At 41.7% G+C, this 22,580-nt stretch overlaps 6 protein-coding genes across 6 annotated transcripts; 1 reads left to right on the forward strand and 5 right to left on the reverse strand.

Annotated features, from left to right (window-relative positions):
- Positions 1–682: 682 nt before the first annotated feature.
- LOC124190520 (tyrosine-protein kinase-like otk) lies at positions 683–8,536 on the reverse strand. Its single transcript, XM_046583221.1, has 13 exons — positions 8,170–8,536; positions 7,499–7,849; positions 4,226–4,673; positions 4,020–4,150; positions 3,661–3,957; positions 3,306–3,590; positions 2,965–3,237; positions 2,748–2,895; positions 2,546–2,673; positions 2,272–2,481; positions 2,077–2,202; positions 1,622–2,004; positions 683–1,548 (listed from the first exon to the last, which is right to left on the reverse strand). Exons 1-13 carry the CDS (start codon positions 8,207–8,209, stop codon positions 1,126–1,128), a joined length of 3,243 nt encoding a protein of 1,080 aa, XP_046439177.1. The 5' UTR covers positions 8,210–8,536; the 3' UTR covers positions 683–1,125.
- A 733-nt stretch (positions 8,537–9,269) lies between these two features.
- On the reverse strand, positions 9,270–10,548 carry LOC124190521 (type IV pilus biogenesis and competence protein PilQ-like). Its single transcript, XM_046583222.1, has 4 exons — positions 10,352–10,548; positions 10,157–10,293; positions 9,938–9,993; positions 9,270–9,867 (listed from the first exon to the last, which is right to left on the reverse strand). Exons 2-4 carry the CDS (start codon positions 10,172–10,174, stop codon positions 9,381–9,383), a joined length of 561 nt encoding a protein of 186 aa, XP_046439178.1. The 5' UTR covers positions 10,175–10,293; positions 10,352–10,548; the 3' UTR covers positions 9,270–9,380.
- A 606-nt stretch (positions 10,549–11,154) lies between these two features.
- LOC124190525 (N-alpha-acetyltransferase 38, NatC auxiliary subunit-like) lies at positions 11,155–11,763 on the forward strand. The gene is made up of 3 exons (XM_046583227.1): positions 11,155–11,274; positions 11,347–11,503; positions 11,565–11,763. The coding sequence occupies exons 1-3, from the start codon at positions 11,191–11,193 to the stop codon at positions 11,675–11,677; spliced, it is 354 nt and encodes a 117-aa protein (XP_046439183.1). The 5' UTR covers positions 11,155–11,190; the 3' UTR covers positions 11,678–11,763.
- Positions 11,566–14,800, reverse strand: LOC124190522 (RNA polymerase-associated protein Rtf1-like). Its single transcript, XM_046583223.1, has 11 exons — positions 14,559–14,800; positions 14,257–14,485; positions 13,971–14,190; positions 13,659–13,912; positions 13,342–13,592; positions 12,965–13,285; positions 12,849–12,899; positions 12,684–12,779; positions 12,527–12,621; positions 12,011–12,462; positions 11,566–11,948 (listed from the first exon to the last, which is right to left on the reverse strand). Exons 1-11 carry the CDS (start codon positions 14,652–14,654, stop codon positions 11,845–11,847), a joined length of 2,169 nt encoding a protein of 722 aa, XP_046439179.1. The 5' UTR covers positions 14,655–14,800; the 3' UTR covers positions 11,566–11,844.
- Positions 14,801–14,942: 142 nt separating this feature from the next.
- On the reverse strand, positions 14,943–16,392 carry LOC124190524. The gene is made up of 3 exons (XM_046583226.1): positions 16,006–16,392; positions 15,650–15,911; positions 14,943–15,586 (listed from the first exon to the last, which is right to left on the reverse strand). The coding sequence occupies exons 2-3, from the start codon at positions 15,870–15,872 to the stop codon at positions 15,294–15,296; spliced, it is 516 nt and encodes a 171-aa protein (XP_046439182.1). The 5' UTR covers positions 15,873–15,911; positions 16,006–16,392; the 3' UTR covers positions 14,943–15,293.
- A 733-nt stretch (positions 16,393–17,125) lies between these two features.
- LOC124190523 (Bardet-Biedl syndrome 2 protein-like) lies at positions 17,126–22,193 on the reverse strand. The gene is made up of 8 exons (XM_046583225.1): positions 21,922–22,193; positions 21,661–21,837; positions 21,368–21,556; positions 19,006–19,188; positions 18,701–18,929; positions 18,065–18,618; positions 17,451–17,985; positions 17,126–17,370 (listed from the first exon to the last, which is right to left on the reverse strand). Exons 1-8 carry the CDS (start codon positions 22,054–22,056, stop codon positions 17,267–17,269), a joined length of 2,106 nt encoding a protein of 701 aa, XP_046439181.1. The 5' UTR covers positions 22,057–22,193; the 3' UTR covers positions 17,126–17,266.
- Between the last annotated feature and the right edge of the window lie 387 nt (positions 22,194–22,580).

Genomic DNA, 22,580 nt, shown 5'->3' on the forward strand with positions numbered 1-22,580 from the left:
GGCCGAAATTTGAAACTTCAAATGTTCGCATTTTATTTTGATTTATCGATTACTTTAAATTTACAGACTAAGGGAATTTGGTTTTAAAATTACAACTTGATGGCTCTCTCTTTACACACACAGCCCAACTTGTTCGAGTTTGAACGAATAACCCACCGACAATAGAACCCCAATATTTTAAATGATTTTTAAAAATTTCTTTGTATGCGACAGTAGAACTCCACTATACGCGACAATAGAACTCCATTCAGTTTTTAAATTATTTGCATGCCCGACTTCATTGAATTTTAAATATTTCAAAAGTCCGACAATAAGACTTCAAGGAAAAGCTAAACAGTATCCAAAAATCGGCTTTGGAATTTGTATTCGATTCTTTCTTTCGATTCTTTTATTCTTTTTTCGATGTTTTTTAAAATATTTCGAATAAAGGATACAAATAGAATAAAAATTTGTTTTCCAAAGAACTATATTCGAATTTCGAAGGAACACTAGTATTTACTGGGATTCAATATGAAAATATTTATCACCTACGGTATTAGGCTATTTATTTTATGAACTATTTGGTGACGTCACCACGGGCCTCAATTTCATACTAGCTATATTTTTATGTTTGCTATAGATCTTCTCAAATAATTGGATCTGCGATGAGAGCCCGAATATGATCAACACGGAAACATCTGCATGAAAATAAACGCTATTCCTTTTATTTCAGTTTCCTTATTTGAAAACTATATGTCAAATTTCATGAATCCATCGTGGTCAAAGAATGACTAATGACATCACTGCTGGATATGGGAGCAAGATTTCTTTGAAAATAAAACTGTATCTAATGAAACAACTCAAACACCCCTTTCTACTTTTTTAAAGCAAGTAGAGTAATAGGGAAATCGTTACGACCATCACGAGAATACAAAATAGTAAAATGCATTCCGGAACTAAATAATAGCTGGATCATCAAAAGTGAAGCGAAAGAATCGATAGTATAATAAGATAAGTTGTTCACAAAATATAATTCGGTGTAAGATATAGGCGAAGGGCTTTTTACAAAAAGACAAAATCAACTTTTAGTGCGACCATTGAGAGAGAGAGAGACGGCAAGCGCCAAAAATTGCTCATAGTAAATCTTCAGCGGGTTTTAGATTCGCCGTTGCTGGTTGATGGCGTTGCGTTATTGCTATTAGATTCAGCGCAAACCAGCAGTTCGTCAAAAGACGGCCTGAGAATGGGGTCGTGTGACCAACACTTGACAAGTAAACTGGACATGGCGTTCGATTTGCAGAAGGAAGCGTCCCAGAGTTGGCCGCATCTCTTCCTCAAATCGGCCAGCAGAACCTCGTCCGATCGGTCGGACAGAGGCCGTTGGGCGGCGTGATGCAGCTCCCAGATCGTGACGGCGAACATCCACACGTCAGACTTGGTTGAATATTCATCCTCCAACGCTGCTTCGTGCGGGAGCCAGCGCAGAGCGATCGACTGGTGCTTGTAGACGTAGTAATCGTTGTTGAACGGCTCCTTGTCCATTCCGAAGCTGCCGATCTTCAAACACACCTGGGCGGGAACCAACGAAATTTCGAAAATCCATCAAATCACCCATACTACTGTATAATTAAAATGTATATACCTTGGTATTATCTTTGCCATGGAATGCGACCAGGATGTTTCGCGTGCCCAGATCACGGTGAACGAAGCGGGCTTCGGCTAGTGCGTTCATTCCTCGAGCGATCTGAATTGTGGCGCTTTGAATTTGGGTGACCGACCACGGCGGCTGAGACGAAGAAGTAGTCGACAGCAAATGCGATTTCAGATTGACGTACGGGTGGTATTCCATGAGAATCATTTGAAAGTCGGGCGAGTCCCGACAGCAGCCCAGCACGGCCGCCAAATTGGCGTGACGGACTCGATGGAACATATCCACCTGTCGGCGGAATTCAATGTTCAGGTCCTCGTCTCGAGTACTCAATATCCTGAGTAGAACACGAGTGCTGCCTTCTGCTGAACTCAGACCTGTCACATTCAATTGAATTGTTTAATTTTAATAGAAACAAAAAAAAACAATAATGATAAAATTTAGCTCACCAGTTACAGAGCCTTCAAGGATATCTCCAAACCGGCCTTTGCCTTGTAATGCTCCTTTAGTGATTGAGGAGTTGGGAACATTTAATTTGTCAATGGCCGGAGACTGACGACCATCTACTTTTGTCACTGTCAGTTTAAAAAAATTATATTGAATTAGACATTTTATGTGTATAATAAAATGTTGAAGGAACTCACGTAAAGCTGTTTGAACGTCGAGTTGAGCTTCTGCACCACTAGCACCGCCGTCATTAGGCGATCGCAATTTTCTTTGGCGTCGTCTCAATCGACACCAAATCAACAAACCAACCGACAAGAAGATGTAGGCAGCGGCCGCTCCTAACGTGATTATTATAGTCTTGGCGATGGATTCAGCACCGTCGTAATCACCTGATTGGTATTCCCAATCTAAATTAAGGAAAACATTATTTTAAATAACCTTTTGCAATTGAATGAAGATTCGCATATTTACCTTTCACCACCAATCGAAACTCTGCCCTTTTAAATCCTCCGGCATTACCGGCCGTGCATCCGTAAAATCCTTGATCCTCTTGCTGGGCATTTTGTATTGTCAACGTCCCGTTTCGATCCACAGAGAATCTGAAACCAAAAACCCAAACACAATTATAACCCCGTTAATTTTTAACTGAATTTTGTATTTTAAGGTGTGTTACCGATCGGAAATAAATCCGTCCATGACGGAATCTCGATCCCATTGAATTGTCGGGGCAGGATAACCTTCCGCTCTGCAATGCAGTTCAACTTTCGTGCCTTCCTTGGCGAACGTGATGTTGTTGGGTAGCGACGTGAAATGTGGCGACACTGGTGGAAGTATTACGTCAAAATCAAACTTTGGCGGGAAATTCAGAAATTGTTGATGTCTTTAATTACTCGTCACGTTGATCAAGATGGAAGCGCTGATGAGCCCTTGAGAATTGGTGGCGATGCAAGTGTATTGGCCGGCATCATCGTCCTGGACTCCGTGAAAAATGAGCGTTCCGTTGACGTCTTCGATGTGTGGCGGCCAGACCAGCAACGGCTTCAAGCCTTCCTTGACCCATTGGACGATGGGAGCTGGATTGCCTTGAGCTTTGCACAAAATCTTGCGGACTGTGCCAAGCTCCAAACTCTTGGCCACCGGTGGCACCGTAAACTTTAATTTTTCTGTCACAAAAATCAAAGAAATTAACTAATGAATTTATAACCGTGAATCAATCGGCAAAATTTATTACCTCGGACATGCAAAGTGGCCGTTTGAGAATCGACCGGATGGTGACCAATGGTTTTCAACCGACACGCGTAGTTGCCGCCATGTCTCTTGTTGGCCGTGACGAATTTCAGTGTTGAATTGCGGAGGCCATGGATGGGTTTGGGCGGATCGACTAGCGGTTGCCCATCTTTCAACCACTGGACGGTCGTCGCCGGTGCTGGCGATCCTGAAAATGTGCAGCTCATCGACGCCGTTTCATCTTCGTTGAGTGTAGCGCTCACAGGATGTTGCTGGACCATCGGCGGAGCTGGGCAAAATATAATCGATAACCAAAAGGGAAAATAAAAATCTATTTCCATCATATTAAAAACACTTACAGGTCACCACCAAGTTAACTTGAATGGACACGTTGCGGGCTGCATTTCCGGCCCGACATCTGTACGTGCCAGCGTCTTCGTTTAAAACCCTGGTCAGGAGGAGAATGGAATCGGCGGTTGGCGACGGCGGAGTCAAGACCTGACCGGAAGGCCCCTCCCACCAGATGGTTGGCGGTGGAAGACCATCGGGTGCGATGCAAGTCAACTCGGCTGTCGAGTACTCGGCGAAATAATAGTGATGGGCATTGGAGAGCGGCGGGGGCGGGTCAATGGCCGTTTTGGCGAAATCATTGAGATCTACAGTACACAATTCAACGATTTAATTAAATTGTTGGATTAAATTATAAAAACCAACTTACATGCAACTTTTAAGTGAGAACCGTATTCTTCAACGTCACTTTCACTGATGCTCGGCCGGCAATGGTACCAACCCTCGCTCAGCTGATTGACTTTGGAAATGACCAGATGCCCATCAGCTTCAACAGTGTACCTGAATTGACATAATGATCCAATAAAAAATAACACAACTTGTTCAATGCAAATATAAATATCGTTTCGTATATACTGAGATGTTTGGCCGAGGAGACTGCCGCGAAAGTGCCACTCGACGGGAGCCGGAGGCTGGAAGGAACACGGAAGGCGGACGGTGGTGTCGAGTTGCGCCACCGTTTCTTTGGTGAAGCGGACCAGCTGCCTGGTGACTTGACTCGACGACAGGCCGAAAGGGACGTTGAACTTTGAGTGCTGTCCGGCTCCGTTCTTGGCCGAGCAGGTGTAGGTACCGCTGGCCGAGGTGGACAGCGAGTTGAGGGCCAAGCGTTTCGTTTTACTTTTGGGGATCCGGCGGCCGTTGTGGAACCAGTCGTAGAGGATCTCGCCCGACCCGTCGACTTGACAGTGAAGGGCCACATCTTCGCCTTCGTTGACCTGCGCCAGACCCGACAGCCCGTCCTCGACGATATGACGGCCGGTCGTTAGCGACTGCAAGTCGATCCTCGTCGCATTGCCGATCCCTGCCAGAACCATCACCAGATACAACAACAACCAAACCAGCGGTTTATTATTTTCCGAACCGTCAAGTTTATGAAGATGCCACAAATCAAAATGTTGACGGAGCTAAAGCAGAGCCCGAGTCCATTAAGATACTGGGAAATGAGTTTCTCTCGCTTCTTTTGAGAAAAATGTCCAGGCTAATGTTTTCTCACATCTTTCCCAACTGTGAAATGGCGAGCTGTTTATACGTCTTCGTGTTATGCTCTATCGTAAGATGAGCCTTTTTTTTTTCTTAACGCGCGGGAGAAACCAAGTCATCCGTTAACCAATTATACGAGTCTGCTGCTGCTGCGAGTGCTGGGCCAGTTTAATAGCCGCATGCTGCGCGAGCTGTTAAACACGGCGGCAATATGAATAAACAACATACACCACCACAGCACAGCAGCAGCACTATAAGAGTAGTACATGTTTCTTCAAACACTTTGAAGGCTCCTCTTGTATACAGTTTAGACAGTGGTGAATTGGGTTACCGCGCGGGAGAGAGAGAGGGGGGAAAAAGCGACCAGAGTATTCCCCCCTCTTCAAAAGAAACGAGGGAACGTGTTATTACGTCAAGGCAGAAAAATTCGACGCCGACAGTGAAAAAAAGGAGCAACTTTCCCTGGCCGGAAAAGCGTAAACGCGTTCGGAAAACTAAAGAGGAAGTAAAGAAGAAAATGGTAGAAAATCAAAACAAAAACATCATAGGGGGAAAAGAATTTTAGAACAGAAAGAAGGCGGTTCCTATCGCAATAGGAAAGAACAGCCTTTATCCCGCACAACAGCAAAGAGGAGAATATGCTCTCACCCCGAACTTTGGTTTACGACCCGTTGGCTGCTGGCAACTTTGTGGCGGTAAATATTTGCAACCGACTCGGCCGTTTCGAGATACAAATATTTAAACGATCTCTTCTCTCTTTTCTACCCCGACTATAGAACCTTATAGGAGTAGCAGCTATCCTCCCTGATACATAAACCCCAGATATCTCTCTTTGCTCCTTATCCCCTTTACACCGAAGAACCCGGTCTAATAGGATTTAACGTCAAACACACTTTTTGAAGAGAAAGAACAAAAGCTGAAAAGAAAAAGAACATCAAATTTGCTGGATATTATACACGCCCGGCGACCGCTGTGGGAACCCAATGTCGCAACATCAAAAAATAAAAAAGTTTCCGGTTTTTCTTTATATTACGGCGGCCGTATCTCGGCGATTATATAGCTTGAATCTATACTATTACACTATCTGTCTACAAACAAAGCTAAAAGGCCAAGAGATGGGATGGAAAAAAATAAAACAGCTAAAATGGTGTGTGTGTGTGGTTCATAAATGCGTCTGCAAACAGAGTACACACATGTACACTGTGAGAGGACTAGACGACTCGAGACACAAGTTGTGTGTGTATATCCCAACAAAAGATATCGGCCCATAAAGAAATATTTTTTACGACGTGAACGCGGCCAGCAGAGAATAACGTACGTCTATAGTAAGAGGGAAGAAGCAGAAAGAAAAACTTTTTCTCGAGTGTCGTATAACATAGTATGCGATAGCGAAACATGTAGTCAAAGAAACAAGAGGGGTGGGGGCCATTGCCCACCATCACCGGCCACCATCGCCAAAGAAACAGAGAGCCATATGGGTTCGTTATTCGACCGACTGGACTCTCTCTAGCTGCAACAGAAGCCTTATTATTACAGTCTTTTCTAGAATGTAGCCAAGTTTATATGTTATACGTTTGAATAAGAAAATGCTTGCAAGACATTTCATTTCCGAAAAGGTCAGGAGACAACAAAGCAGAAGTTTTGGGGTCTTTTCGGACCGAACGACTTCATCGTGTCTAACAGGGCAGGGCGGGGACATGTGTGTAGAGCTGGGCCCAGAAAACAATCGAGAAAAATAGGAAAAAAGCTAAAAAACTGCAGGCAGCATATAACAGCCGTCTCCTCCTATTTCCTCTCCCTTTTGTAGCTCTAAATGTCACGCGATAACGAAGCCGGTCGGCACATATAGCGGCGGCGGCTGGGGGGGATTAAATACAATTTATATACAGTATATAAATATATCTACGTCTGTTACGTGTGTGTGTGTGTAGTGTACATAAATATATACACACGCTTCACCCCCTCGCTTCACAGCCCCCGTTTCCCATCTGCAAAAGGCAGCAGCAGCAGCAGCCCTGGCAATTGTTGGTTACCATGGGCCAAAAGAATAAGAAGGGGGGAGATCCTTCTTGCTTTTTGTTTCCCGGCGGATGCAACAATATCAAAAAAATGTTGGTAACGCGGAGCAGAGAAGCACGCGCGCGCTCCGGCGGATTGAACGACGGGGTTATATATATACACACACATATGAAAACGAATAAAAAAGCCCCAACCGAAAGAGAGCAGTTGGCGGACCTATAGTATAGTATATAGAGGTCATAAAAGTGAATATCTCTCAAATGAAGAGGGGAAAATAAAGTTGTGGGGGGGGCAGCTTTTTCGGTGTTGGCAGACGGAAAACCTCAGCAGCGCGCGTGTATAGATGACGAGGGTCGTCTCTTTTTGGCTATAGTTTCCCGTCGGTCATGGATCTGTGGGCGCGGCAGACGGCCGTGAAAGGGGGGGAAGTTGACAGATTTACGACGATCGTCGTTAAAAATCTTTCCCCCCCCCCCCACACCATGTAATATTCGCGCCTGGGATATCTCTTTTTTCTATAGCGCCTACTGTGTGATTGTGTGTGCTTAAACGCTCTTTGGAATGACACACACAAAGTATATTGGGGGGGAAGCTGATTATGATTAAACAGCAGCAGCAGGAGCTTACAGTGAATCATCAGAGTGGCCAGCTGAGATGCGATGGAGAAGCCGGAAGAGACGTTGGTGGCGGTGCAGGCGAAATCGCCCGAGTCGAGACGGTGATCCGCACGGCGGATGACCAAAGCTCCGGTCGTCGAATTCTGGTAGCGCCGGCTGGAATTGATGAGCAGTTCGCCGTTGAGCGTCCAGCTGATGCTGATCCGATCCTCGGCCGACACTCGGCACTCCAGCTCGACGCTCTGACCTGTCCGGATGATCCCTGGAGGACTCACCGGCCACTTGCGGAAGTAGAAATCGTCTTGGCACGTCACGCAATCACTCAGCACTGTCGTTTTGATCATCACCACCACCACAAGACCTGGAAAAAAAAAATCGGAAAAATTGAATTTCTAACAACCGTCAAAGAATTTGAGGACGATCCTGAGACAGGACTTTTTGGGCAGCCCATCCGCATCATTCAAAAGCGATAAAATAGAAATTGGAAGCGATCCAAATTTGACGAGGACATTGTTCAAAGTCCTAGAGCTGCTGCTGCCGAGGGACTCGACTGGCAGGGATGAAATAGCATAAGCGCTGACATGTTTGATATTTATAGTCATATAATCCGCTTCATCATCATCTCACAATTCCGATGGATTATTTGGCTACAAGTTGGAAAAAATTCTCAAAACTTCTTACCGGTCCACGCCAGCCGCAGGAAGGTGAAATCGGCTGCCATGTCGTTCAGCCACACTGTGAGATGTCAACGATGTGAAATGCAAACTAGCCGGTGCAACATGAAAGACACAAAATCAAAAAAGGGCCCCCCCGCAGTTTTTGGGGTTGTTGTCGGGTCCCACGTCGAGCCAGGACTTGTGCGGAGTCAACGAGTCCCAACTGTGTAACCGACTCGGGGAAATGTTGAACAGATATATATGTTTATCCTCGTCACTTACAGTTGAGATACTGTGGGTTAGGTAGAGCTCGGTAGCTTGTATACAGTCGTGTGTGTGTGTGCGGAAGAGATGGACACACAGCCGGCCGTGTTCACGCCCACCCCACGTCTGAAAAACGGCAGCCAATACAATAGCGGAGGGGGGGTGATAACCAGCGCCATCCCTGAACGGTTGTCGTAATCTCCCAAAGTCAAGGAAAAAAAAACAAAACTAAAACAAAACTAAACGCATTCAAACAAATCTTAGAAGAGGAAAAAAAACAACAAGATATTGACGTCGATTGCGGTCCTACGTCAAAGCTGCGCGTGTGGTGTTTGAACTACCTTGAAGCCAGTCAAAAACATTTTCTGTTTTATGAGAAAAAAGGGTTAATTATTTTTGTTCGGCTGCTGCTGGTTGCTGGGTGGTAGAGAGATATGGCAGTGTTCCTTATAGAGAAGTCATATACAGACACCGTGTGAAAACCAGTATTATTTTCCTTTGGTCTTTTCAAAATCAAAGTTGATGGCATTTCCGACTGGTAGGCTTACTACAATGGCGTGGTATTTGAATTCTTTGTCCTATTCGGGTTATAAGATATATGTTTCCGTTTAAGAGTCTGGACATCTGGAACTGATTGACAGCTTAGTTCTACTAATAATTAAAGGGCGACACATATGGGTTGTACGAATATTAAGAGCGTAAAACTATACCAACAAAATTTATGGTAATAGTAGATTTAATTTGAAATTTTGAATTTCTGTTGAATTGAATGTTGAAAGGAGAATCACGATTTCGTGGAGATGACTAAAATGATTGGTCGCTATGATTAAGTTGAGTTTAAGTCAAATAAGTCATTAAAAATTGATTCAAGAATGAGTGTAATTGTGAATTGTTATCGCATTACAGAAGAAAGATGTGATGACGAAGGGAGTCAAGATATTTGTGAAAGAGCTGGCACGAATGTTAAACAAGTTAATATCCAGTGCTGGCTGGGCGCTGAGCGGGGCCTTGCTGGGAAACAGCTGGGACAGAAGAGTATGATTGAGCGGATTGGGCGGTGAACGATTGTTGCTGGGCAGGAGCAGCGAAAGTCTGCTGGGCAGGAGCAGAGAAGGTCTGCTGTTGGGGAGCAGCGAAGGTCTGCTGGGCAGGGGCAGAGAATGTCTGCTGGGCAGTGGAGTCAACCGATGAGGCAGGGGCGGATTGCTGGGCGGATGATGCTGCTGCTGCTGCGGGGTTGATGGTGATGCAAGAGCAGATCTGCTGGGTAGTGGCCGGAGCAGATGCGCCTCCGCCAAGGAGAGAAGAGCTGCCGCTGGACACTGGTCGGGATTGTTCAGCGGTAAAGGCCGGTCTTTGCTGCTCCAGGGCCGGGCTGCTCTGCTGGGCTTGGGCGACGTACGACGGCAATTGGCTGCCCATCATTCCGCTTCCGGATTGAGGTCCTTGGCTGGAAGATCTATAACATAAATAACATTGAATGACGCAAGACTCTCCAAGTATAAAATGGAATTAAAGTTCAAACTCACTGAGACAAGTATTGGCCGGAGCAGGAAGCAGCCAACATGGCGCAGATCATAACGACCTAAATAATTAAGACAAAACATTTTTGTAAATAAATGAAGTATTTCAAGCGACTCGTAATGTCAAAAATAAAAGATTAAAAAAAAAAAAAACTCGACTTAAATTTAGAGAAACATGGAAATAACATTTAAATAAAAGGAAATTTTAAAAGTTTTAATACTTACAGTTTTGAAGGTATTCATGATGAAGTAGTAGGAATTGGAGTGCTGTTGACTGGAGAACTTGCAAAGGTGAAGTGAGTGTCTTCCAAAGAAATCGCAGGCCTTTAAATAGTCCAGTTCCAGGTAGACGGACAAATCAGCTGGAATTGAATTAACGGTTACTATGCGGAGGAGGGAAAGTCAAATATGAAAACTGACCTAGTTCAAAGGTGAAATTGTTCACCTGCTTTCCCACATCGCATTGTGCTGGTCACAACCAAACCAAGGTTAACAATCGCGTCCCCTTCGACCTATTTTTTAAAATTACTTTAAAGCCCCTTCCGCTCTTCTTCGTTCAGACAAACATGTTTTTCACAGTGGCCTATCAACAATCTTCTGCCAATCCCTTTTCGTGTTTCTTTTTTTTTTAAAGCAAGGTCGGAAAATCTAAAAGGGTCATAAAATTAAAAACAGGTAAGGTCTTGGCTGTTGCTATGTTGATTTCTTTCGTATGAAATGGGAAATTTAATTTTTTACAATCGTGACTGGCTGACTGTATTTTTTTTCATAGTTAAGTACAGAAAATATTGTTTCGTCTCAAACATTGCTTGATCCTTGATTTCGAAGGAACTTGTTGAGTAATAAAACAAAGTACTAGTTGTGCGGTAACATCACACAAAAACAGTGTAGGGATTAACGATTGCACCTCTGACAGCCACTTAAGCTGTTTAGCACGTTAAGCTCCATCATAATTCATGGGCACTATCATCTGAAATTTGCTTATCACCTAGACGCAATGATGAGGGACAATTGCTACCAAGTCGATTTATTCATATTACATTAAATAAAAAAGTCAAAAAATTCCTTTTTATTATAATACAAAGGACCCTAAGGATTTTATTAATTTATCCTATACACAACCGGTTTCCCTTATTTATACTCCTGATATAAGATGTCAAAAAACTTGTAAAATGTTTTTTTTTTAATTTCGTTTAAAATTCGCGCTACTTAAACGCCATCTCTGTTGCGATACCCTAAATGCGTGGAAATGAGGGAAAATGGACGGTCTGTCAAAGCTCGAAAACATTGAAATGGTTGATATTTCGAAGGAGTCATCAAAAGAAAAGGAACTTACTATGAAAGTACGTTCAGAAGTTATTCTTTCTTAGTCTTAAATGCTCATCACAACACCAATTTCATTTATTTTGCAAAAGGTTAAATCTCCCGGAAGGTTGAAACTGGAATCTTGGCTCAACGCTGTTATGAAAATAGAGATTGAAGACGGTCGCACCTTGATTGGGCAGTTTTTGTGCACAGACAGAGACTGCAACATAATTCTTGGATCCTGTTATGAGTACCCTCCTCCAGATGGTAAAACAAGTTTTGACTTAACATTATGATTGCAGTGACTAGAAACAGTTAACACAAACAGATAATGCTGCTGAAGAGCCACGTGTATTAGGATTGGCAATGGTGCCAGGGAAGTATATTGTTTCAATCTCAGTTGATGATCTGATGGTACACAACTCTCCATATATTACATGACATCAGCCAGGTTGTGTATTGGCTTAATGTGTATACATGCTTAACACTATCAGAGGAATACAAAGTTGATTTGTTTGTCAGTTCAATTGCTTCATCCTGACTGTTAAGATTTTAATTTATTAGTCTTTTATGCTTTTAAGTCAATGTGAGTAAAGGGAGCTCCTAGTTCAAATTAATCCACGCTTTTTCTTATAATCTTCTAAGTTGAGGGAACGACGAGGGGCTTCTTTCAGGTTTGCCACAGGTTTTGGAGTGACAGCAACTGGTTGAGCTGTAATCAAAAATAGAAAATTAAAATGTCAACTGAATTCTTGATTATTTTAGTTAACTTACATTGAAGAGGGACTTCTAAATCTATTTTTATATCAAAATCGTGTGCAGAAAATAGATCACTAGTTTTTGGCTTTGCAACCAGTTTAGCTTTGTCTTTCGAATCAGTTCTGCCTTCATTATTGGCAGTTGCCGACTGACTTTCAGTTTTAATTACTGGGGCAAGAGGGTCGGGTCCAGGCGGAATTCCATCGGCATTAGGACGGTAACCTCCTGACTTTCCGGGCCTAGTGCTTCTCCGTGTGAACGGATCTTCGGTTTTCTGTCCTCCACTGGCTCGAATCTCCTCAAGAATGGCTTCTTCTGCTCTCTCTACATTGCGCTTGCGATTACGTTCATTGATGAACGAAATAGATGAGAGCGTTGTTGAAAGAGATCGCTTGCTCAGCTCATCAGCTCTCTCCTCCAGTTCGGCCAATTCTTTAGTGATGCGTTCCGTTTCTTCTTCCTCTCCTCTGTTAAGGTAATCGACAGTCAATCAATATCCAACTTCTGATTGTTGAGAAATTTGCGACATACTTTAGTAGGGCTACGTCACGTTCCTTCATCAATTGATTTTTACGCATAGCATAGTTGTAAGGAGTCTTCCGGAATCGTCCTTTTTCTTCCAACATCTACACGATTGGCAAATCATTATGCATTACTCACGACATATACTTTAAATCAACCAAATTACCTGGTTAATGTCCTCTTCATTGAATTCAAAATTGGCAGCTTCTTTTATGTCTTTGAGCTTTTTCTCAATATCTTCTAGAGTTGGAGGAGATGTTCCCTGAGTAAGTGAAGAGTGTTACAAGTGAAGAGTACATTGATACACTGTACATAGTACATTGAAGAGTACCTGAGTGTTACAATCGTCCAACCATTTTTTGAATTCTGAGTCACTGAAATCCTGGACAAACACAACGGCGTATGAAAAATAAAGTGGGCCCATCATAATTCTATAACAAGACGTACCTGATTGCTAACGAATTCAATCCGAAAAACTCTTTCTTGAGCACCATGCTTCAGTCGTATTCCTTTGTTTGTTTTGGTGGAGCCTAGTTGATAAATTTTGCCGGTTTCACAGACATCAATGATTTCGGCAATCCTGTAAACTGATCTGCCGTTGTTCATGCCGATTCCAACTCGAACAAAGCAACCAACAATAGCTCGTTTGAGGAAAGGTGCATGAACCCACTTTTCAAGCCTGTGACGAGACAAACGAATTCGTCCCAGCTGCTCTTTGCTTTCCACAAACACCGGCTTCTTAGCTTTGCTACTTTTTTTGTCGTCCTCCTAGATGAATACAGGCAATTAGTAAAGGTTCATCAACAGATAATAGTGTCACCTACATCGGAATCACTACTACTGCTACTGGAGCTGCTCTGCTGGCGTTTGCTTGATGAGGGAAATGATGATTTACCAGCAGCACCGTGTTTATCTGTGCTAAAATCAGATCCAGAATCTGAATCGGAACCACTATCGTCAGAGTAAACATCAGATGCTTTCAGTTTCTTCTTGTTAGCATCGGCAGATACCCCGTCGAGATCTCCATCCTTATCGTCGTTCTTGCGATCTTCAATGCGCTGTTTCTCCTTTTCCTCTGTTGAACAAGAAACAATGTTTACTCTATCCAAGAAGAGTTGATCGAATGTATTTGAACAAGTACCTCTCTCTTTCTTTTCCTCTCGGCGAGCTTTCAAGGCGGTCATGGCCTGAGCTTTCTTGTCGGTCTTCCCTTTGTTTTCTTCAACAGTCTTCTTTCGTTCCTTACTTCTCTCTTTAACATCTTTGTCGAGATCTTTATCACCCCAGTCCTTAGAAAGCCCCTTGTCTTTGTTGTCCTTCTTGCCCTTATGGGAAGATTTTTTCTTGTGCTGCTCTTTACGTTTGGCAGCCTTTAGTTTCTTTTCAATTTCAAACCTTAAAACATAAAAGTAAGGACATGGAGTTCACTCTAAAGAAATAACAAATAATGTACCTTGTCCTCATAACTTCTCTTCTTTCATTTCGGTTGAACAGCTCTTCTTCTCTTTCTTTTTCAGTCATGGAGGCAAGACGAGCCTGATCATTATCATCTCCCATAAGGTTCTCATCATACCCATCATTAAATTCTTCTTCAGACTCAGAGCTGGAATAGCTACTAGAACTTCCACTTTTTCTAGCTCCATCGTCAGAATCAGAGTTATCTGAAACTTCACCTTTAATACAAAATGAGAGGATTCAAGACAAAGGAACCATGTAAACAACAATTCTCATTTTTCCACCTTCTTCTGGGTCAGAATGGCTTTCATTGTCACTTGAGGGTTTTCGATTAGGTTTTCCTGAACTAAGTTTAGCTTTCTTCTTCTTGGGCTTCTTCTTCTTGCCACTAGCATCCCAGTCATCATCTGAATCTGAGGTTTCTGAATCTGAATCATGTGCTACCGGCTTAGGCGGGGAATTGCTGGCTGCAACCCCAGTCCGTTGACGTTTCTTTGGCGAAGTCACCAAGCCCTATTAACAGGAATTGGTTCATCACTTTTAGCTGCACGACAAAACAAGCTGTCACTGAAATTGCATTACTTACCGACTCGGCATCTGATTCACTGCTACTACTACTGCTGCTGCTACTCCCGCTACCACTTCCACTACCTGACGAAGATTCAGCACGACGTTTGCTCATTTTAAGTTAAAACAGTTCAAAAATCGGAATAAATAAATATTAAGAGATGCACAATTACGAATAACACACAAAAAACTCCGCTTCAACAATGACGACTGAACCTCCCTTCGTGATACCTTAGCGCCATTGATTCTCAAGTCCCAACATGCGGCATTGCCAAATGGAAAAAGAAAACTTTGAAGTTTTTTACGAATTTTAAATGATCGAAATTTTTTAGATGATCAAAGAAAATGTACTTGCAATCCAATTCAATTACATCAATTTTCAGAGAAAAATAAACCAAAAATTTCCAAAACATTTCCCTATTCACAGCAGTAATCTCTACAATGTAAAGCAAAAGAGAACAAACCTCTAGTTCCTCAACCAAAATAAAGGATTTTCTTTTAATTTTTTTTTCAACCATAATCATAGTTTAGAACAACTGACTAGACATGAGTTTGCAAATAGATATTTGATACACAAACTCACACGCCAGCCATGAATTGAAACGGACGGAAAGAAGCGCAAGAAGTTGGCGCGGAGATAAGTGAAATTACCACATATTATAATAACACATTTCACTATTTGTTATAAATACGAGTTCGTGCGTAGTCTCGTTCATGAGGTACTAAATATCCAATAGTCAGCTTTGTTTACAATCTAGCGAACTTTGATCTTTCTAGCCAATGCTAAAGCTTGCTGTCCTGATATTGGACAGGTAGGGTAAAAATGTTGACAACTATTTCCATCAATTCCAACCAGAAGCTGGCCCATATGGGCAGCAAAATGGTAGTTGGACGTTGAACTTGCTCTTGTTCCAAGGCTGGTTTGACTTATCAGTGACATCAAGGACAGCTCAGAATCAGTCAAAGAGGATTTATCTTCCATGGCAAATAACTCACACACCAATCTGGGAAGACATGAGTGACGGATCTCTTCAATCAAGATTTGCCCTGCAAAAAAATGATGAACATTAAAATCAATCTGAAAAAAATTGTGATATATTCATGACTTACTGGAGTGTAACTCTTCAAGATCTGCCTTGAATTTGCCATTTTCTCCTTTCACAACCTGATCCCCTGATTTTCGATGAAAACTCTGAGAGAACTTGTTGATTAAATCTTCCTGAGTCTCATCGGTATCCTCTTCCATGTCAGTCCATGAGTCATCATCACCAAGCCAATGGTAGCAAAGTGCCAGTAAAAAAGCAATGGCAAAGAATCTAAGAGCTCCATTCATCTCCAGTTTGAAAGCCTTGTTGAAAAGCAAAGCTTAACCCTGTAAATCAAGTGTAGAAATGAGCCTCTTTCTCAAAACAAGCAACAACAAATCAGAAAACAAACATATGAAAAGAAGAAGAAAACTAATTTACCTTGACCGAAATGAGAAAATTACTGAATTCGAAACGTTACTGCTATATGTTCGATTTAACTACACACTCTAGTTGTCGGGTAAATAAGCCGCTACACGACAAACGAAGGAAAACTTTCACTTTTGGTTCTCGGACTTCACAAAATGTTTTTGGAAAACAGCTGGTGTGCTGGTGCCATGCCCCTTATTTTGTGTACACCAAGTTAACGCAACCAGTTACACAGCGTAAACTTGCTCGACTGCCGTCAGCCCTGTGACTGCGCTCCAGTCGGTCTGTGCACTCGTGAGTAGCCTAGTAAGGGAATTTGGCAATCCTTTTTTCCGAGCAGAAAGTTAACACCACCCACTTGTCCTTGTATCGTGTAGCAGCAGCTTCATAGTGTTCGTAACGGCGTGGCCTACATTTCTACGTACTGTAACGAAATTCTCGCTACAAAATCTAATTTCTCCTCGACATTATTTTTGTTCGATATGTCCCTAAATATGTGTCTAGCGACAAAAATGACTGATTTTTTAAATAAGTAAGGATAGTTTCTACACTGGAAAAATAGGAATAAACAAATATCGGATTTCAGTTGCATAAAGAAAGAGAAAGTTCATGCCCGACTACTTTCACTTAAAGTAGCTAAAGAAGAGAATTGATACAAAGGGAGAGGTAGAAAGATGCTGCTAAGTAACAGTCAGGAATTCTCGAAAGTTTTTGATTCTCCGTCGAAGCGTCATTTTTTGTGTCCGAGTCTTTTGCGCGGCCCGTATCAACTTGAGTTGCTAACTGTTATATTATAAGCGATGCTGACAGAATGTTTCATAAAAACGGTTCAGGTACGTACCTACCGTCTAGCCTCAATTCTTTTGTCTACGTTCTAAAGAGAGGATTTCGACAATAACTTTCCCTTTTGAGTTTATTTTAGCGAATAACTTGAGCGGCAAATAAAGTTCCAAGGGACTCGGGGGAAAGGTATAATCCTTTCCCTCTTATTTTGTTTCTGTTTTCCCTAGTAACATTTCGTAATATTTACAGCAATTGTAATAAAGTAGGATTCTACCTGGCTATGTCTAGAATCGAAAAATAGTAAATCGCTAGGGGGCAAGCTGGTAAATAATTAAGAAGAAATTTGAAGTCAAGGTTAGATGCAAGTTTAATAAACTATTGAGAATACAGGTTTTTTCCCCAACCGGTTATAAAGACAGGTAGCCTACGGATATGATTTATGGATAAAACGTAAGCCATAAGGCCATCAAAATTCTTTTCTTCTCGAAGGTTATTGATCAACGCCGTACAAAGTGATCTTGATGAGCTGCTCAAAGTCTTCGGCTCTAATAGCCTGTCGACTGGCTTGAATGACGTCCGTTTGATACTTTCCCACTAAAATAAAATAACGGAGAGCTTATTTTTAAAAATTTGTTCACGATCAATCCAAGAAATTTGAAATCGTTTTTTTTTACCCCGGCAACTCGAAGAATTCTGAACGTGAAGATTGATTTGCTTTAGGCGATCCATCAATTCGCTATAGTTGGAATCGCGTATGGTCTGCAGATCAACGAGTTTCTGATTTCCGCTCTGGATGGCGGCATAGGAACGCCTCATTTCCGCCATGTCGTTCATCAAACGTGCGTTCTCGGACTCGTAAAACAAATTTCGAACTTCGTTCACCTGATCGGCCATATCCACCGTGAGCCGCTGTCGAACCGCTTGATGGCCGCCAACACCTTCCATGAGCTCCGTCAGCTCTTTCAAATGATGGTCGCTGATTTCAATATCGGAAGACAAATGTTGGACGTTGAAAAAATTTGCCAAATGTTGAACGAGCTCGGAAACGTGGTCTAAGCGGTCAGACTCGATCAGAAACGATCCTTCATTAAGGAAATTCATCCTCAAAGGCGTCCGGCACGGGAGAACCTCGAAGGCTAACTCAATCGATGATTCGCTCGCCAGCAATTCTGGTGACACAATAAAATTCTGGGCTATCCAAAACCCAATCTACACATAAAAATATACCACGAAATCAAGTTAGGCATCAGTGGTCAATAAGCCAACATGAAAATTAATGCTATATTACCCGCTGGATGCGCTCCTGAAGGCGGATTCTGACCCGAAAATGAAGAGCTGAAGGGTTTTCCGTCGAAGGCCATGGAACAGATTTGAAGCGCGAGAAAGTTGGCAGTGGGTGAACCACTTCGATGACTTTAAGTAGTTCATTGTTGCCGTGTGAATCCAGTAAAACATTCACGTGCAAGTCGACGGCCAGGTTTCGCTGCACCGGCAGGGGAATTCTGGCGGAAGAAGTTGGTGGGTCCTGGTGAAGAGCGTGGCTTTCACCGTTGGGGAATAGACCCTCGGCAAAGATAATAACAGCGCGAATCAGACCGCCTCCTTCTAATACGAGTAAAACGTGCTCTTGGTCGTGTTTCACTGTTAATTGAACTCGATCATCCGCAATTTCGGCGACTGTCGAATTTTCAGCGTGATGGCGGATGTGCTCCAGCTCGGCCAAGAGGTTTTGTTTACGAATAATTAACCTCCGGATGGCCTCTTCTTCCGCTTGAGTGGCATGCTCGTCCTTGATCCGTTCGAGCGATGTCAATTCCAAGTCGCTTGACAGGTAACTCCAAACTGTTTCCGTGTACACGTTCAGAAGGATATTAGAAAACAAGTGGAACATAATAAGCGACGACAAACACAATTCGTCATTTACCTTGACCAAGTTGTGAGCAAACGATGAGCTGGGCATGGCCCATTTGAAGCCAATCGTCGACGAGTAGAGCTACAATTGAATGTTGGGCATCTAATTTCTCCTTGAAAACCACTTCACCCGTTTGCCAATGTCTGGCATCGAATCTGCCGTGACTCCATCCGCAAATCAATTCCGGATGGCCGTCGTTATCGACGTCGTAAGACGCCAGAGCGACAATTTGATTCTTGGACTGGATATTATTTTTAAAGAAATAATAGCCCATTAAATAAAGAAGCCATGGCGAGAAATTGGGATGATATATTTACTTTAACTCTCCACAGGCGGTTACGTTTGTGGTAAACGCCAACTGTTCCATTGGCTAGAGCGTAACCAAAGCAGTGATCGGTCAGGGCTATTAGAAATGTGACGGCGTCTGTTTCTTTCATTTCGGTCGTCATGCGACCGTTTCTAAACAGACGTAGATTTCCATCGTCTGTTCCGGCCAGCAACTAATCAAACATTTAAAATCACCCTCCCCATTTCAACTAGGGTAAAACAACGAATTCCGGACAGCATCTCGGATACGCGAATGCCGGACAAAAAAGTCGATTTTTTCAATTTACAATTATAAAAAAACGACGAAATATTAACGAAAACTAATGAATGAATTTCAAAATATGACAGGGGATACACAATTGAGCCAAAGGGCATATAAAAATACGCTGTATTAATTGAGTTATCATGAAATGAAATTTCTCAATTTTTCTATACGGCTGACAACTTTGGCTCTGTGTTGTCAGTTAGTAAACATATTTTACGGGGTAAGGAATTTCTAAGGTTAAAACAAGAAAAATCCCTTAACTAATTATATCAATCGATAGAGAATTGAAAGATCTACAATATTATATAAGGTTTTGTCGTTATTTTTAAGAATTTGCTTAAATATCGATGAAAATAGAAAACAGGCCAAAACGCGAATGTCGGACAGCTGACGCGAATTCCGGACAGAAAATTTTGAAAAATTTCGATTTTCTGTTTTTTAATATGTCTATACATCAATCGACGCAGAATTGTAAGGCGAATCGATTGATGTGCAATGTTTATAAGTTTTTTTGTATAGTTTTTCCATTATTTAAAAAAAAAGATTTGAGCGACAAGAGGATCGAATCTTAGCAGATCCAAAAAAGCTGTCGTCATAATTTTTCTTTCCCGTTCCACTTGTTTATCAATATATTTAAAAGGCGTAATAATTCAGTAATTTTAGTGAAAAAATTTTTGAAAAAAATCGAGCAGTTAGTTTTATAATGACTACCATTCCCCAAAATGGTGTATCTTTCGTCCGGAATGTTTCTTATTGTAAAATAATTAAAGTCTTTGTGATTTTTAATTTAATTCCCTTGCCCGTAACCCCATTTTGCTTGAAATTCCCCCAAAAATGTTCGAAGGGCGTAAATTTTTTTTCAAAATCACTTATATGTAGCGTCAGTCTTGCTCCCATAAGGAGCCATGATGCGAATTCCGGACAGACTACATAGTCCGCTCGGTAATCGATCTTTATAGTTTTAGACAAGTATCGTTATGGCAGTGTGGGTTAAGGTCCGCTTGTAAACGTGTAGGTTGAACGTTCAAATCTCATAACTGCAATAACGTTAAAATTAAATAGCGTGATGGTAACAGTTAAGATTATTTTACTTATTTCAATAATTGTTACAATTATGTATTATTGAATATATTTATGGTTTAAGTAGAAGCCATTATTACGTATGAACCTAGCTGATGTCCATATTATTTTTGTTTCAATATGTCTGTTGCTTGCTTTGCATTTCTAATTGTATGTACGACTAAAAGATTTTACTAAATCTTTTAATGCAGATTTACCCTTTGCAGGTATCGAACGTCAGTCCTTCCGCATGGTAGGCAGATGTTATACCGCTGTGCTATGTTGTTATAGATACGACGGATAAAGAGTAATGCAGTGTCAGTCATATTTTTTCCGTCTGCTGTCCAGAATTCGCATCAAGGGCTTTATGGGGAAAGAACCTTCATTAATTAGACGAATTATATTAACGTCATGTTACCATTATGCAGCTAGACATAAAGAGGACTTAATTCTACATTTATTGATACCAATTTTTCTATAAAAATCTTAACTTAGAAATTCTAAGAAAATTTTCAAATTTCGGTGGTTTTCGGACATTCGCGTCACGTATGGGCGACTTTCTACTTTAATTTCTCCAGAATTCCAATACGGATTTCAATTTCGTTTTTTGTTTTAGAATTCTAGGCCTATTTGTTCTTGTGAAATTTAGTAAACGAAAGGGATTTTCAAAATATTAATTTTATGTTGTTAAGTCGTTTTGATCCCAGGTCGAAAAGTCTTGGCAGACGAAAACAGTTTTTGACAGCTCAATGTTTTGATTTTTTAAATCGAAATATCTCATAATACTTTCATTGCACTGTACTATATGTCTTAAGCAATTTTACTAAGAATTAAAAACTGCATCGATTGATATAATTAGTTTTTAAAAATATTTCTGTCCGGAATTCGAAAAAATGTCCGGGGCATTCGCGTTTTGTCCGGAAATTCGCATTTCGGGTTTACACACAAACGCCATAAGTCGGATCGCTGTCCGGCATTCGCTGTTTTACCCTAATTTTTAAATCAATAACTTATTGAATTGTTTATACATGGTTGTGGCCGTCACCGTCAAAATCGATGAGGGCCAACGCGGATACTTGATCGCTCATGACGTTCCAATAGCGCTCGTTTCCCTCCATGTTGAAGCACTGGAGGAAGCAATTCCCGCCGACAATGACGTTCATTTGATCTGAGTCATCGAAGGATCCTATGACAACGGCTCCAACCCCATTTTCAATCTAGCACAAATATAATCGAGTTTCAAAAGACAATTTAAGGTCAAAACGCACTATCAACAAAATACTCAAATTTAGTTAACGATATGTTATATAATCTTCCAAACCTCTTTGCTCATGATGGTTTTATTTTCAGCTATGTCATAAATGAGTAAGTGAGATGTTGTTCCCAGGACAACAGCGGCAGGATGCTGGGGGTGGTTGCAAAGAGCTGTGATATTTTGATCAATGTTCAAATATTGAATTTGATCCTGTTGAACTGGACTGGCATGTCGGACGAAAACCTGAGTCCATAAACCAAATATGGCCGAGATAAACGGCTCCATCAAGATATATAAAGATATAATGTAACAGGCGAGTGTTATTACCTTATTGGCACCGGTGGCACCGACGCAGCTTGACGTAGTGATTCCAGCATCCACATCATCGCGAAATTTACAGATGGTTAATCGGCCGGAAAATACAGAGAGGTTCAATTCAGTGATGTTTACGAGCGTCAACATGTTCTCTGTTGTTGGGTGTGTTGTGACGGAAGCGTGATGGTTGCCATGGTTACGAGAAATTCAAACGCGAATCTTCCGCGTTTAATTCAGTGTGGGTGAAATGTGTTTCAGTTGACATGTTCATTTGAACTTTGATACTAATTAAAAGGAGATGTTGGAGCGTATATTTCAAAAGGTGACGTGCCCAGTCAAGCAAAAAAAGCTGGCCTAATTTCAGTTCAGCTAACACGATCAATAAAAAAAATGTCTATAGCAAACCCGTTTTTCTGAATTTTTTTCAAACAAGAAAAATGTTGAGCTGAATTGAACGCCATAAAAGTGAAAATTACAGGTCAATAGCAGCAGCATGCGTTCTTCATTTTACAACTAAATTATCGCTTACAGAATGTAAATAACCGTATAGCAGCCTAGCAGGAAACAATATAATTTTGACGGTTAGTTCCGTGTTGACCGGATTGCTCAGGCGTTACAAATGATTGGAAATCGCCAGGCGTTGTATCTTAAAAGTCAGCAATAGAAGCGAA

Source organism: Daphnia pulex, chromosome 3 (assembly GCF_021134715.1).
Source record: "Daphnia pulex isolate KAP4 chromosome 3, ASM2113471v1".
NCBI classification, from domain to species: domain Eukaryota; kingdom Metazoa; phylum Arthropoda; class Branchiopoda; order Diplostraca; family Daphniidae; genus Daphnia; species Daphnia pulex.

Bases quoted from the DNA above. Each gene is read 5' to 3' on its own strand.
- LOC124190520 (XM_046583221.1), bottom strand. From the start codon at position 8,209: ATGGCAGCCGATTTCACCTTCCTGCGGCTGGCGTGGACCG. The intron at 4,151-4,225 runs GTATATACGAAA...ATGTCAATTCAG, and splicing joins CTCCTCGGCCAAACATCTCA to GTACACTGTTGAAGCTGATG. The intron at 2,674-2,747 runs GTAACACACCTT...TTTTGGTTTCAG, and splicing joins GACGGATTTATTTCCGATCG to ATTCTCTGTGGATCGAAACG.
- LOC124190521 (XM_046583222.1), bottom strand. The intron at 9,868-9,937 runs GTGAGTTTGAAC...TTTATGTTATAG, and splicing joins TCCGGCCAATACTTGTCTCA to ATCTTCCAGCCAAGGACCTC.
- LOC124190525 (XM_046583227.1), top strand. From the start codon at position 11,191: ATGGACGGTCTGTCAAAGCTCGAAAACATTGAAATGGTTGATATTTCG. The intron at 11,275-11,346 runs GTACGTTCAGAA...ATTTTGCAAAAG, and splicing joins AAAAGGAACTTACTATGAAA to GTTAAATCTCCCGGAAGGTT. The intron at 11,504-11,564 runs GTAAAACAAGTT...TAACACAAACAG, and splicing joins TGAGTACCCTCCTCCAGATG to ATAATGCTGCTGAAGAGCCA.
- LOC124190522 (XM_046583223.1), bottom strand. From the start codon at position 14,654: ATGAGCAAACGTCGTGCTGAATCTTCGTCAGGTAGTGGAAGTGGTAGC. The intron at 13,286-13,341 runs GTAGGTGACACT...GTATTCATCTAG, and splicing joins GCAGTAGTAGTGATTCCGAT to GAGGACGACAAAAAAAGTAG. The intron at 11,949-12,010 runs GTAAGTTAACTA...TTTTGATTACAG, and splicing joins TTTAGAAGTCCCTCTTCAAT to CTCAACCAGTTGCTGTCACT.
- LOC124190524 (XM_046583226.1), bottom strand. From the start codon at position 15,872: ATGAATGGAGCTCTTAGATTCTTTGCCATTGCTTTTTTACTGGCACTT. The intron at 15,587-15,649 runs GTAAGTCATGAA...ATTTTTTTGCAG, and splicing joins TCTTGAAGAGTTACACTCCA to GGCAAATCTTGATTGAAGAG.
- LOC124190523 (XM_046583225.1), bottom strand. From the start codon at position 22,056: ATGTTGACGCTCGTAAACATCACTGAATTGAACCTCTCTGTATTTTCC. The intron at 21,838-21,921 runs GTAATAACACTC...TTATGGACTCAG, and splicing joins GTGCCACCGGTGCCAATAAG to GTTTTCGTCCGACATGCCAG. The intron at 19,189-21,367 runs GTATAAACAATT...ATGTTTGATTAG, and splicing joins ACGGTGACGGCCACAACCAT to TTGCTGGCCGGAACAGACGA.